This window comes from Myotis lucifugus, unplaced genomic scaffold (assembly GCF_000147115.1).
Source record: "Myotis lucifugus unplaced genomic scaffold, Myoluc2.0 scaffold_10, whole genome shotgun sequence".
Taxonomy (NCBI): Eukaryota; Metazoa; Chordata; class Mammalia; order Chiroptera; family Vespertilionidae; genus Myotis; species Myotis lucifugus.
The window spans coordinates 2,162,891-2,177,973 of record NW_005871058.1 but is presented as its reverse complement, the minus strand read 5'-3'; the positions used below and the strand labels follow the sequence as shown (position 1 = coordinate 2,177,973).

Genomic DNA, 15,083 nt, shown 5'->3' with positions numbered 1-15,083 from the left:
ATCATTTTTTGTTTCAGTTATTAAAAATCCAAAAATAAAGAGAGAGAGAGAGAGGTCCTATGTTGAGTCTCAGAACAAGTCTCAGTAAAATTTAAAGAATAATTGAGAGCAAGTAATTATTATTCTTTAAAAATATATTTTTATTGATTTCAGAGTGGAAGGGAGAGGGAGAGAGAGAGATAGAAACATCAACGATGAGAGAGAATCATTGATTGGCTGCCTCCTGCAGGCCCCATACTGGGGTGGAGCCCACAACCCGGGCACGTGCCTGTGCCTTTGCCAGGAATCAAACCCGGGGCCCTTCAGTCCACAGGCTGACGCTCTATCCACTGAGCCAATCCAGGTAGGGCTTTTCTTAGTCTTTTGGCTTAATGTGTGAGTTGAGCTGGACCCACTCCCCCTTTTTCTTCTCTAACTTTGCTCTTGGCCCACAGGTTCCTTTTGTTTTAGCACCCCTTCTTCCTGAGCCTTGAAGAAGCCAAACCCATTTCTATCTCAAGTTTTTTTGTACTTGTTGCTCTCTCTGTCAGGAGAAACTTCTGATCTTTGCATCTCTGCTTTTCTTTTGCTCTCTCTTTCTTACCCTTGGATTTCAGCTCACACGTGTTTCTGCCAGAGGATTTTCTTGACCATTTGCCAGGATCACATACTCTCTCTCCATCACCTTTCTCTAATCGTTTTCTCAGCGCTTACCATTATGTCATACTTCTCTAGTTTTTTGTTTTTTTTTAAAGTCATTTCTCCTCATTAGAACTTGTACAGGGCTGTCAGGCTGAACATAAGACAGTGCTCAGTAATATATATTGGATAAACGAACATAATAAAAAAGTGGCTTGAAGAGGACATAGATTTGCGGACAGTACAGATTAAAAACTCATCAACCACAGATAGGGATTATATATATATGTATATATATATTTATATATAATTATTATTATTTATATTTTAAATATATTTTTTTCATTAATTTAAGAGAGGAAGGGAGAGGGAGAAAGAAATAGAAACATCAATGATGAGAGAGAATCATTGATAGGCCACCTCCTGCACACCTCACACTGGGGATCTAGTTGGCAACCCGGATATATGCCAGGACTGGGAATCCAACTGTGACCTCCTGGTTGATAGGTCAAGGCTCAATCACTAAACCATTCAGGCTTTATAGGATTATATAAAACATCTACATTTCAGAAGAGGGATGGTGTGTATATTTGCATAACAAAACAGGTCAACAAAGTAGTTTAGAACAATAGTCCCATATCAACGGTGATTTAGGATTCCAAAATGCTGATTAGAAAAATCCCTCCCCCACCCTGTAGAAGATTTACTAAAAATCCTTGGGTAGTTTTTCCCCCTGGCTACCGGTGACAGCTATTAAAGCGGCAGAAAGTTGCCGGTGAGTTAGGGTGATGCAGGCTTGCGTTTCAGAGGAGTGAGTGATTTCTACCTGGTACCTGTGGATGCTTATTGGATTCAGAAGAACAGGTAAGATGGGTGGGCTGAGAATGAAGCATTTTTAGGTGGACGGAGCACCCATAGTTTCCATCAGAGCCACTGGAAACCACAAAGAAACCTTCAAGCTAAAGAATAAGACTTGACGCCCTTGGCAAATGCAGCAGCTTCAAGCAGTTTACTGGTAGATCAGCACCCATAAACCTCTACTAACTATTTGCTAAACCTCTACTAAACATCTACACGATCCAAGTGTGCAGGGAAAGCAATAGAATCTCCTCTAAAATGAGCGCTGGAAGTTTTGGTTGGTTTGGCTCAGTGAAGTTTTGGTTGGTTTGGCTCAGTGGTTCGAGCATCGGCCCGTAGACCAAAGGTTTGATTTCTGAATTCCCTGCGAAAGGCACTTACCTCAGTTTCAGGTTGTTGTTTTTTTTTGTGTTCGTTTGTTTGTTTTGTTTTTTAATCTTTGTTGTTGAAAGTATTACATAGGCCAGTGATGGCGAACCTATGACACGCGTGTCAGAGGTGACACATGAACTCATTTTTTTGGTTGATTTTTCTTTGTTAAATGGCATTTAAATATATAAAGTAAGTATCAAAAAATATAAATCTTTGTTTTACTATGGTTGCAAATATCAAAAAATTTCTATATGTGACATGGCACCAGAGTTAAGTTAGGGTTTTTCTTTTCTTTCTTTCTTTTTTTTAAAAATATATTTTATTGATTTTTCACAGAGAGGAAGGGAGACTGATAGAGAGTTAGAAACATCGATGAGAGAAGAAGATCGACCAGCTGCCTCCTGCACACCTCCTACTGGGGATGTGCCCCCAACCAAGGTACATGCCTTTGGCCTGAATCGAACCTGGGACCTTTCAGTCCGCAGGCTGACGCTCTATCCACTGAGCCAAACCGGTTAGGGCTTTTTAAAAATATATATATATTATTGATTTTTTTACAGAGAGGAAGGGAGAGGGACAGAGAGTTAGAAACATTGATGAGAGAGGAACATCGATCAGTGCCTTCTGTACACCCCCTACTGGGGATGTGCCCGCAACCAAGGTTCATGCTCTTGATCGGAATTGAACCCGGGACCTCTCAGTCCGCAGGCCGACGCTCTATCCACTGAGCCAAATTGGCTACAGCTACCATCGTTTTTTTATTCACCCATCTGTTATTGGGCATTTAGGCTATTTTCAAATCTGAGCTTTTGTAAATTGTGCTGCTAGGAACATAGGGTGCATGTATTCTTTTTTCTTTTTTTAAATACATTTTTTTATGGATTTCAGAGAAGAAGGGAGAGGGAGAGAGATAAAAATATCAATGATGGGTATGCACTCTGACTGGGAATTGATGACTGGGAATCAAACTGGGGTCTCCTGGTTCCTAAGTCAACACTCAACCACTGAGCAACACTGGCTGGACTGAATTGCAGGTTTGATCCCTGGCCCCAGGGTCGGGGCTCATGTGGGAGGCAACCAATCTGTATCTCTCTGTTGTCAATGTTTCTCTCTCTCCCTCCTTTCCATTCTCCGAGGATCAATGGAAAAAATATCCTCAGGTGAGTATTATAAATAAATAAGTAAACAAGCAAGTAAGTAAGTAACTAAGTAAGTAAATAAATAAATAAAATGAACTATGGTCAATAGAACTAAGGCTAGAATGAATAGCCTCCAATGCCAAGGCAAGGCCTATGCCTTTAAAATCTCGTAAGTAAGGCGATCAGTAAATCACAGTATGAGTAAAGAAGTTTGAGAGTAAAGAGACCCATTTGGGGAGATCAGAATGAGACAGCTGCTAAATAGTCCAAACAAGAAAGGCCCTATATTGCCTTGCTGGCATGGCTCAGTGATAGAGTGTGGACCTATGAACCAGGAGGTCACAATTCGATTCCTGATCAGGGCACATGCCTGGGTTGTAGCGGGGTGTGCAGGAGGCAGCCAATCAATGATTCTCTCTCATTGATTTCTCTCTCTCCCTTTCTGAAATCAATGAAAGTATATTTAAGAAAAATAAAAAATACATATAAAAAAAGGAAGAAAGGCGATTAAGGTTCAGAATCAGGGGAGAAGTAACAGGAATAAAAAAAAGAGGAGGGGCAAGCATTGCACAGGTCAGAGTCTCCAATAGGGCTGTGCAGGCCGAAGGGCTGCAACTTACACTGGGTGGGGGTTTCACGGGGTTTGTTCTAATGCTTTGGCCCATAGGATACAAACTATTCTGCGCCTCTTCAAAATATTAGCCCCTGGTGTCCACTGGCCATATCATGAAAGAGAAATTATGAAGGCACTGTATCTTTTAAAAAAAATCCCCTTTTGTAGCACTTCCTTAAAAACAGCTATTTAATGCAACTCTGCAGTGAGTTCTTGACAGTTCTGTCTTAACAATTCTGATATTCATGAAGCATCATTGTAAGGGGTTGAAGTGCCTTCCTGGTAAGTGTTAAACTTGTTCTTTTCAAAGCGTCTTGTAAAAATGGTTATTCATTTTCTCCTTTGGTCTAATGAGTGCTTTTTATTTATTGCCTGTCCTGATTCAAGATATATTAAGCAGCGGAGTGATCAATTCGTGTTCAAACTTTTTTCTTCCCTTTGAGTTTGCTGCTTTTGAGAGTTGTGGCAGTTTCGTGGGGTATTGTAGTAAAAAAGGAGTAGCTTCATTTAAGTATTTAATTCAAAGTACAACACTCATGTATTTGCTTTGACGCTTGTGAGTAGAGGCATATTTAATTGAAAGTCATTGACGTGGCTTTTGAAAAATACATTTTTCCCAGCTTTTATGAGGTATAATTAAGGTATAACATTGTATAAATTTAAGGTGTACAACACGATGATTTGATATAAGCAAATATTAGGAAATGATGACCACAATAATATTAGCTAACACCCATCATCTCAATAGTTTCCTATTTTATGGCTTTTCTTTTCGTATTCTCTTTTAACTGACATGATATAGTGATTTCAAAGAGCTGAACAGAATTTTTATATTTGACTTATTGATGTGCTATGGATATGTATAATAATAGCATTAGATCCTATCATCTCATTGTATAATGCCATATTAAATATTAGAGTAAGCTCATTGTGTTTGCAGGATAAATGTTAACAACTTGTATAAACAGTTGTTAGGTGTCCTAAATGAAATGATAAGCAATGTTGTTTACCCCATACACTTTATTGTTATGTGGATTTATTTGTGTGTGTGAAGTTTTATAGAACGTAGAATTAAAAAACATTTAATGTGGGTCAGTGTGATAATTGTTTATTTAAAACAAAATCTAAATTACTTACAGGGATAAGAAAGTAGATAATATAAAATTATGGATCAGGGTTCTTAACTCAGGATTTTAGGAAGTCCATGGATGGGTTTCAAAGCCTATATTTTATTTGTGATATAATTCTACATTTCATAAGAAAAAAAGTATGTCTTTCACCAGATTCTCTGAAGGCTATAGAACATCAGAAATGTTTTAAAAAATCATTGCTAAAACCAAATAACTATGCTTAACGTAGAAAATAATTTTGATTATCAGAAGTTAGAAATACTTTTAAATATTTAAATATATACGTGAGTTATTTCTGTATTCTCTTATAAGTTAAACCATGTAGGTAATTAATTCTATTTAGCTTTTTTAAATTGAAGAAGTTTTGTAATGATAGAAGAACAAAAAAAATGTTTATAGGAAGAAAATTTGTACTCATCATATACGAATCAGATGGTACTCTTGGTTTATGTAAGACATTTTTTAGAAAAAATTTTGAGTAAGATCTTTTAATTCAGAGGAAAATTAAATAGAGACACTACCTAATTTTGTTTTTTTAAATATTAATCTTTTTCAGAATTGCCAAGTTAATAAGAAGTATGGTAAGTGGTCATGTAAAAATCTTTATTCATTTTCCATTTTGAAAATAAAATACATGGATCAGATTAATAAGAGTAAGCAATGGTTTGCACAACCCTTCTACTTTAAATCTTTTTTTAAAAAAGCTTATTTATTTATTTACTAGAGGCTCAGTGCATGAAATTCGTGGTTAGGGGTGATCAGGCAGGCAGGTGGTATGTGGTTAGGAGCCAGTGGTCCCAGATCGCGAGAGGGATGTCCGACTGCCAGTTTGGAGAGGGTACAGGCCAGGCTGAGGTGTTTGTGGGAGGAAACCAATTGCATCAATGTTTCTTTCTTTGTCTCTCCCCATCTCTTTTGGTTGAGGATTAACAAAAGAAAAGAAATTAAGGGCATTTTGTTCTTAAATAACATTTCAGATTCTTGATTAAAGGTAATTTTTAAAAAATATTTTATTGACTTTTTACAGAGAGGAAGGAAGAGAGAGGGTTAGAAACATCGATGGGAGAGAAACATCGATCAGCTGCCTCCTGCACACCTCCTACTGGGGATGTGACCTCAACCAAGGTACATGCCCTTGACTGGAATCAAACCTGGAACCTTTCAGTCCGCAGGCCAACACTCTATTCACAAAGATAATTTATTGATCCCTTTTTCCAAATCAGTCTTCATCTCTACAATTCCTTAAAAAATTTTACAAGAATGTTAAAATACTTTACTATAGCCCCGCTGGTGTGGCTGAGTGGTTGAGCATCGACCTACACACCAGGAGGTAGCCAGTTCAATTCCTGTCCTGGTCAGGGCACATACTCAGGTTGGAGGCTCAATCCCCAGTGTGGCGTGTGCAGGAGGCAGCTGATTGATGATGTTTCTTTTTTTAAATTTTAATCCTCACCTTCACCCGAAGATATTTTTCCATTGATTTTTAAAAATATACATTTTATTGATTTTTTTTACAGAGAGGAAGGGAGAGGGATAGAGAGTTAGAAACATTGATGAGAGAGAAACATCGATCAGCTGCCTCCTGCACACCTCCTACTGGGGATGTGCCTGCAATGAAGGTACATGCCCTTGACCAGAATCGAACCTGGGACCCTTTAGTCTGCAGGCCGACGCTTTATCCACTGAGCCAAACCGGTTAGGGCTCCATTGATTTTTAGGGAGAGGAACAGACAGAAATATCAATGTGAGAGAAACACATGATTGGTTGCCTCCTACATCAGGGCCTGGGCCTGGGAGGGGCCTGCAACACAGGTACATGCCCTTGAACAGAATCAAACTCAGGATCTTTCAGTCTGCAGGCCAATGCTCTACCCACTGAGCCAAACCAGCTACGACAATAATGTTCTCTCGTATCAATTTTTCTATCTCTCCCTTTCCTTTCCTCTTATCCAAAAAATCAATAAAAAACACCATTTAAAAAATACTATACAATATAGTATGAATACTGGTCTCTAAATATGTATTATAGAGCAATGGCTCTCAATTAGGGTTGAATTTGTCCCCAGGGATATATTTGAATATATTTGAGACATTTTGATTGTCACAGCTGTTGGAGTGCTCTTGGCATCTAGTAAGTGGATGGAGGCCTGGGATGCTGCTAAACACCTTAAAATGCCCAGAACAGACCCCCGATTTCCCCCCCAATGAAGACTTGGCCAGCCTAAAATGTCATAGTGCCATGGTTGTGAAACCCTCCAATTGGTAATTTCGCAACTCCAGAGTATTGCTATTGTTCTAGCAGGCTTGTGTCGAACAAGATAGGCTGGGCCAAGCATTTGAAGATGCTTTTGACGTATTGAGGCAACATTCAACTGGAGATCTTCAGTACCTGCCAGGTAAGATGTTAGCTCCTTCTTCTGCTGCTACATCAAATGGCTGGTTGGTAACATACATATGCAAGAATAATGATCAGAACAGAGAAGACTGTTTTTACCCAATGCAGCTAGAATTAATTCTAACAAAGGCAAAATGCATCCAGGGTTAGCTAGCCTAAATCAATCTAAAGTCTCACATATAAAATGCAGAATACGTAGAGAACGACATTCCACATACCATTTTTTATTAAGCACTAGAGGCCAGTGCACGAAATTCATGCACGAAATTCATGCACGGAGGGGGTCTCCCTCAGCCTGGCCTGTACCCTCTCGCAATTCGGGACCCCTCAGGGGATGTCTGACTGCCTGTTTAGGGCCTAAACCTGCAGTTGGACATTCCTCTCACAATCCAGGACCACTGGCTGATAACCTCTCACCTGCCTGCCTGCCTGATTGCCGCTAACAGCCTCTGCCTGCCTGCCTGATTGCCCCTAATCACTCTGCCTGCCTGCCTGATCACCCCTAACCACTCGCCTGCCTGCCTGATTGCCCCTAACTGCTTGCCTGCCTGCCTAATCACCCCTAACCACTCTGCCTGCCTGCCTGATTGCCCCTAACTGCTTGCCTGCCTGCCTAATCACCCCTAACCACTTGCCTGCCTGCCTGATTGCCCCAACCACTCTGCCTGCCTGCCTGATTGCCCCTAACTGCTTGCCTACCTGCCTGATCACCCCTAACTGCTCACCTACCTGCCTGCCTGCCTAATCACCCCTAACTGCTTGCCTGCCTGCCTAATCACCCCTAACCACTCGCCTGCCTGATCACCCCTAACTGCTCACCTGCCTGCCTCATCATCTCTAACCACCTCTGCTTTGGCCCCCGCCACCATGGCTTCATCCGGATGGATGTCTGGAATGACATTCGGCTGTCCGGTCTAATTAGCATATTACGCTTTTTTTATTTTTTATTTTTTTAAAATATATTTTACTGATTTTTTACAGAGAGGAAGGGAGAGGGATAGAGAGCTAGAAACATCAATGAGAGAGAAACATGTATCAGCTGCCTCCTGCACACCCTCTACCGGGGATGTGCCTGCAACCAAGGTACATGCCCTTGACCGGAATTGAACCCAGGACCCTTCAGTCCACAGGCCGACGCTCTATCCACTGAGCCAAACTGGTCAGGGCCGCTTTTATTATTATATATATCTTACTGACATTTTCAGAAAGGGCTCTTCAATTATTCTAGTTTATTTTAAAGACCTTCCACCCAAGCAAAATATATTCTATTGGAAAAAATAAGTATGCTCTTATTTTATAAGTATGACTTATTGATGTGCTATGGATATGTATAATAATAGCATTAGATCCTATCATCTCATTGTATAATGCCATATTAAATATTAGAGTAAGCTCATTGTGTTTCTTACCCATTATCCCATAGACTATAAAAGTATAGCCTAGATGAGATGCAGATATTTTAACAATTGAGTTTACACAGGGTATTGTGGGAAGTTCCAATATACAAGAACTCATGTGATCTCGTCCTGCAAGGAGCATGTACTCTAGTAGGAGAAATGGAATATGTAAAAATGTATCTATAATATCAGCATAATGCAATAAACACCCTAAGGAAATGCTAAGTGATGAAGAGAACATGGATGGAAGCAATTGCATACATAAGCTTATACGTCTAAGCACATATACACACAAACATAAACTTTATCTTTTTAAATTTCTGTTTTTACCTTAGATTGCAAAGACTATGTGAATGTCCTCAACCACTGTTATCATGTCACAGGAAGTCCCAGCTGCTATGGTATGCTGCCTCCAGAGCAACCTGTCTATAACTGGAAAACAGCAATAGTGAGTATACACACTGGGAGACCTCTCCCCAACCCCCCTCAGTAACAGGTAAATTTCCCTTTCACACTAGCTTTCCCCTTGGCACTTGATGAAAGATAGCTGAAACCCAGCTGAAAGCACAGATTGCAAATGCTTACCCATGGCTGCTTACTCATGGCTACCATCAATCAGGGTATGAATTTTTAAAAAATATATTTTATTGATTTTTTACAGAGAGGAAGGGAGAGAGATAGAGAGTTCGAAACATCGATGAGAGAGAAACATTGATCAGCTGCCTCCTGCACACCCCGTACTGGGGATGAGCCCGCAACCAAGGTACATGCCCTTGACCGGAATCGAACCCGGGACCTTTCAGTCCTCAGGCTGCCGCTCTATCCACTGAGCCAAACCGGGGCCAGGGTATGAATTTGACAGGCAATGTGGGTGATGATGAGCAGTGCTGCGAAGAAGGAAACTGCCCTTTGTTATTGCTCCTCACCCAGTGGCAGACTGGTTTGAATGACTTCTAGAAAGAGGAGGCGCTTTCAAGGTTCTAAGATCACTGCTTCTCTTAAAGTCCATCCGGAAAATTGCAGAACAGTTATGATGGGTCCCTAAAAACCAGAGGGCAAACGCCCAAACATCCCCTGCACTGGCTTTACCTACAATTTCATATTCATCTGTCCTATTCCCCCACACCCCAAGCACTAAATACATGTATTGGACCAATTAATTTATATTTTAGTAGCTTCCTGCAAAAGTAAATATCCCCACCATCTCTCTCCATCCGTGTGTTTTTTTTACATTGTTCTGATGTGTCCATTTTATTAATGCAGTCTTAATGTAGTGGGGAGTAAATAGGAAATGATTTTCCTTTTTCTTCTGTCATTACTTGCAACCGTGCTATGCAAAAATCTTTTTTTGTGATCCTGTAAATTGTTCTGTCATGGCCTTTCCACAGGACATTTCTTTGAAGAGGGAGTTTTTGGTTCCAGCTTAAACTCTTCTGCCTCCATTTAGGGTTGCCAGGATGCCCAATATTTCCATTTCCTAAATCTGGCAACCCTCCTTCCACTTCAATTCCCACAGCCTGGCATACACACACTGCACTGCCTCTTGTGGTTGGGAAGTCCTTGGCTGTTGGGCAGCCCTCTGGCATGGGGTGTGGTAAGATCGCTCAAGTTCAGCCCCCTCCACCCATGGAGATCCACATATCCTCGACATATGTAATGGTAGGAGCTCCTGCCCCCTTTCTTGGCTCTGCCCTCCTTTGGTTGCCATCTTTCTCCTCTTATCTCCTCTTGCCTCGATGGGCATCCAAAGCAAGAATGGAAGTCCATCTCCCGTTTTTGCTGACACCTAAATTCCTGCTACTAATTCTTTTTGGACTTGCGTTCTCATTGATATTTTCAGGGGAGGGAAGCCATCCCCTGTCCTTTCTCATAGGCAGAGGACAATATGGAACTCCTCACAAACCCAAGGATGACCCTCCATCCCTAGGTCCTCTGCATATATGCTAGTTCTGCCCTGGGAGATATCTGGCTGCAGTTGAGGGTAGTGCTTTGGAGAATCTGGATGTTTAACACTCTTTTGCCCCCAGCTTTTGACTTTAGCCACCAACTGAGGGCCACATGGAAAGTCCCACTTAACATCCTGCTGCATTGTTTGTATAGAACCGTCCTGCGGACCTCTGTCTTGAAGGGAATATTCATCAGTCTCTGCAGAACATCCCTGAAAACCAGATGGTACAATTTCCTGTTCTCCAGCAAAAGGGAGGAAAAGGTACATGGATCCATCGTGTAAAAGAACCAGGTCTCCCTCAAAGCAGTTTTAAGGGGATTTCATATCTGTTTGGAATTGTATTTGCAAGATATCCTCTAATCACGATTGAGCATAATTTAACTCAGACAGACTGAACTACTCCAAGCTGTTCATCTTGGATGAGCTTTCCTATTGCTTCATAGAGATATTACAAAGCTGCAAAGTATCCACTTAGCTCAAATAAATACATAATGTGTATATATTATATTTTAGGTATCAAAAGGGAATTTTTCACAAGTTATTTTAGCATTCTTATTCCAGTTGTGAAGTCCTTGGGATAGAAATCATCTTCTTTATTAAGTTTTCTGCAAAAAAAGTTCCATAATAATTTGATATTTTATCAGTTTGAACTCCTGATGTGAGAGAAACATGGATCAGTTGCCTCTCGTATGCCCCCGGGGATTGAACACAAAACCTAGGTTATGTGCCTGACAGGGAATCGAACCCTCAACCTTTAGGTGTAGGGGACAACACTCCAACCTAGTCACCTGGCCAGGGCACCATTTGTAATTTTTAAAGAATATGCATGTTTATATATGCAAAAAATAAGGAAAACACTTTCTAGAAATATGTAAGATAGACTAGAACTTTTACTTTCACTTTATGCTTCTGTTTTAATCATTTACCATGAGCATATAATACTTTTATTTAAAAAAAATAAAAATTTAAACATTTTTTTAAAAAAAGTTGTGGATTCATTATAATTAATTTAACCACTGGATGAGAGGCAGTGAGTTTGTTTAAGGTTGTGACTTTTATTTTTTATTTTTATGAAGTGTGTGGGTAGGAGGGAGGGACGGGAGGGGGTGGGGTCAAGGTTGTGACTTTTAATTCATGATTTGTTTTTGGTAAGTCCCTTTCATTACTCAGTTCATAAACTCAAGAGAATACAATGGCAAAAGATAGTCTTTGTAGAAACCTTTGAGGTTTTTGGATGACTGATGACTGATGCAAGAGTATGACTCCCCAGAGGCTGTTTAAAGCAGTTTGGAAATCCAGTATTTTACTTTCTCAAGGGGGAAATGGAATTTGGCCATGGATTTTTTTTTTTTTTAGCCCCTGACAGATCTGATGAGGCATGGCATTTACAGGCCAATCCTCAAGTTACAAAATGGGTGGTCACCTTTGTTCTTTGTTCCGCTAAAAATATCCAATCAACCAACCAAACAAAAAACCACAACAAATCTTCCTGAAGTTTCCTGTCTAGTAGTTCTAAAATGTAAAGGGCTATGCTCCTAACGAGAAAAACGCTGGCAGTACCACTTTATGTAACAGCAATGAAAAAATATCACAGTGCCCATTGTCATTGCTCATAAACAATATCAAAATGTCATGAAGATATTTTGGCATTTTCCACTCCAGTGTTCTCTATACTTGCTTTTTCAAGAAATTATGCAGACCCAGAGTTCGCATTTTTACCTAAGTCTCTGTTATTGATTTCACTTAGATTTGCATAGTGTTTTGCCTTTTACAAAATGGATTCATACTCCTTACCTCATTTTGACAACTCATTTGAATAAAGACCTTCAAATGACTTGCTTTCTGAAAATGGCTTTTGGGGCTTCTCTTTAAAACCACTAAATTTGGTCATCCATTCCTGAAGTTTCCTGAGTTTTTGCTCAGTTTCATTGGTCTGTAGAAAGTTTAACACTTGATATAAAAATACTAGTTAAGATTTAACTATAGAAAAAGACCACATGAGAAATGGGAGATTCAGGTAAAGAGGTTCCAGGCTTCTCTATCATTGAAGGATGATACAAGGTTTTTTGACAACTTTTCCAACAAATAAAGGTCCAGTTGAAAGTTCAAGGTCAAAAAGACCCTTGACTTTCAAGTCCCATAAAATGATGATAAATGCATGCCTACGTGAATGAGGAGGAAAACCAGGCCCAGAACAGCTTTTCACATTGTGGTCAATAAACCCTTCTGAGGATGTTTCTTGTTACAGCAATGAGTGGAGTATGATGTTGTTTTCCTCCTTTTTAGGCAGGAAGAAGCTCCGACTGTTTGAATACCTTCATGAATCTCTGTGTAATCCTGAGATGGCATCTTGTATTCAGTGGATAGATAAAACCAAAGGCATCTTTCAGTTTGTATCAAAAAACAAAGAAAAACTTGCCCAACTTTGGGGCAAAAGAAAAGGCAACCGGAAGACCATGACTTACCAGAAAATGGCCAGAGCACTGAGGAATTATGGAAGAACTGGGGAAATCACCAAAATCCGGAGAAAACTAACTTACCAATTCAATGAGGCCATTCTCCAAAGACTCTCTCCATCTTATTTCTACTCACAGTATGTTCAACCTGGTCAAGGATATCTAAGTTTAAATAGCTGGAATGCAAATTGTAACTATACATATGCCAATTGCTGTGAGCGGAGTTACCATACTTGCTAAATATAATCTTACATGTTATGATTTCCTAACATCAGAAATCCCCGAACCCACAATACAATGTATAACTAATAAATTATAGAATTGTATACTATATAACTTTATTAACCTGTCACACTAATAAAATTCAATAAAAATTTAAAAAGAGAAATATCTATAAATTTCAGGATTTTTCTCTTTTATATTTAAATCTTTATTGTTCAGTATTACATATATGCCCTCTTTCCCCCCATTGACCCCATCTAGCCAACTCCACCCTTCAACACCCTATTGTGTGTGTCCATGCATTATGCATATATGCATACAAGTTCTTTTGTTGATCTATTCCAACCCACTCTCCCGCGCCTTCCCTCTGAGATTCGATAGTCTGTTCCATGCTTCTATGTCCCTGGATCTATTTTGTTCATTAGATTCCACATATGAGTGATTTCATGTGATACTTGTCTTTCTCTGACTGGCTTATTTCATTTAGCACAATACTCTCCAGGTCCCTCCATGATGTCTCAAAGGATAAGAGATCCTTCTTTTTTACTGCTGCATAGTATTCCATGGTATAAATGCACCACAGATTTTTTATCCACTCATTTACTGATGGGCACTTGGGCTGTTTCCAGATCTTAGCTATTGTAAATTATACTCCTATGAACAGTGGTGCATACATTTTTTCTGATTGGTGTTTTGTTTTTTTGGTTTTTTTTGGTGAGGATGTGCACTGGTGGGATTTTATTTTATTTTATTTTTTATTTTTTTAATTAAATATTTATTGTTCAGATTATTACAGTTGTTCCTCTTTTTTCCCCCCATAGCTCCCCTCCACCCGGTTCCAACCCCCCCTTCTGCCCTCACCCCACCCCCCCACCGTCCTCATCCATAGGTGCACGATTTTTGTCCAGTCTCTTCCCGCATCCCCCACACCCCTTTCCCCCCCAAGAATAGTCAGTCCACTCCCTTTCTATGTCCCTGATTCTATTATAATCACCAGTTTATTCTGTTCATCAGATTATTTATTCACTTGATTTTTAGATTCACTTGTTGATAGATGTGTATTTGTTGTTCATAATTTGTATCTTTACCTTTTTCTTCTTCCTCTTCTTAAAGGATACCTTTCAGCATTTCATATAATACTGGTTTGGTGGTGATGAACTCCTTTAGCTTTTCCTTATCTGTGAAGCTCTTTATCTGACCTTCAATTCTGAATGATAGCTTTGCTGGATAAAGTAATCTTGGTTGTAGGTTCTTGGCATTCATCACTTTGAATATTTCTTGCCACTCCCTTCTGGCCTGCCAAGTTTCTGTTGAGAAACCAGCTGACAGTCGTATGGGTACTCCCTTGTAGGTAACTGAGTTTCTTTCTCTTGCTGCTTTTAAGATGTTCTCTTTGTCTTTTGCTCTTGGCATTTTAATTATGATGTGTCTTGGTGTGGTCCTCTTTGGATTCCTTTTGTTTGGGGTTCTCTGTGCTTCCTGGACTTGTAAGTCTATTTCTTTCACCAGGTAGGGGGAGTTTTCTGTCATGATTTCTTCAAATAGGTTTTCAATATCTTGTTCTCTCTTTCTGGCACCCCCATAATTCGGATCTTGGTACGCTTGAAGCTGTCCCAGAGGCTCCTTACACTATCTTCGTATTTTTGGATTCTTTTTTCATTTTGCTTTTCCGGTTGGGTGTTCTTTGCTTCTTCGTATTTCAAATCTTTGACTTGATTCTTGCGATCCTCTAGTCTGTTGTTGGAACTCTGCATAATATCCTTTATTTCAGTCAGTGTCTTCTTAATTTCTAGTTGGTCCTTTTTCATAACCTCGAGGGTCTCACTAGATTTCTTGAGGGTCTCACTACATTTATCGGCGGTCTCATCAGATTTTTTGAGGGTCTTACTAAATTTATCGGCGGTTTCTAGAAAGTTCTTGAAAAACCTTAAAAGT

General features: G+C 39.7%; 1 protein-coding gene across 1 annotated transcript; it reads left to right on the top strand.

Annotated features, from left to right (window-relative positions):
• The first annotated feature begins 3,835 nt into the window (after positions 1–3,835).
• Positions 3,836–13,166, top strand: SPIC (Spi-C transcription factor). The gene is made up of 6 exons (XM_023749802.1): positions 3,836–3,882; positions 5,287–5,311; positions 7,030–7,126; positions 8,858–8,970; positions 10,623–10,731; positions 12,757–13,166. The coding sequence occupies exons 2-6, from the start codon at positions 5,309–5,311 to the stop codon at positions 13,164–13,166; spliced, it is 732 nt and encodes a 243-aa protein (XP_023605570.1). The 5' UTR covers positions 3,836–3,882; positions 5,287–5,308.
• The last annotated feature ends 1,917 nt before the right edge of the window (positions 13,167–15,083 follow it).

What these genes read in the sequence shown, in the direction of transcription:
- SPIC (XM_023749802.1), top strand. An exon ending in AGATCTTCAGTACCTGCCAG is followed by an intron (nt 7,127 to 8,857) that starts GTAAGATGTTAG and finishes TTTTTACCTTAG; the next exon opens with ATTGCAAAGACTATGTGAAT. An exon ending in CCAGCAAAAGGGAGGAAAAG is followed by an intron (nt 10,732 to 12,756) that starts GTACATGGATCC and finishes CCTCCTTTTTAG; the next exon opens with GCAGGAAGAAGCTCCGACTG.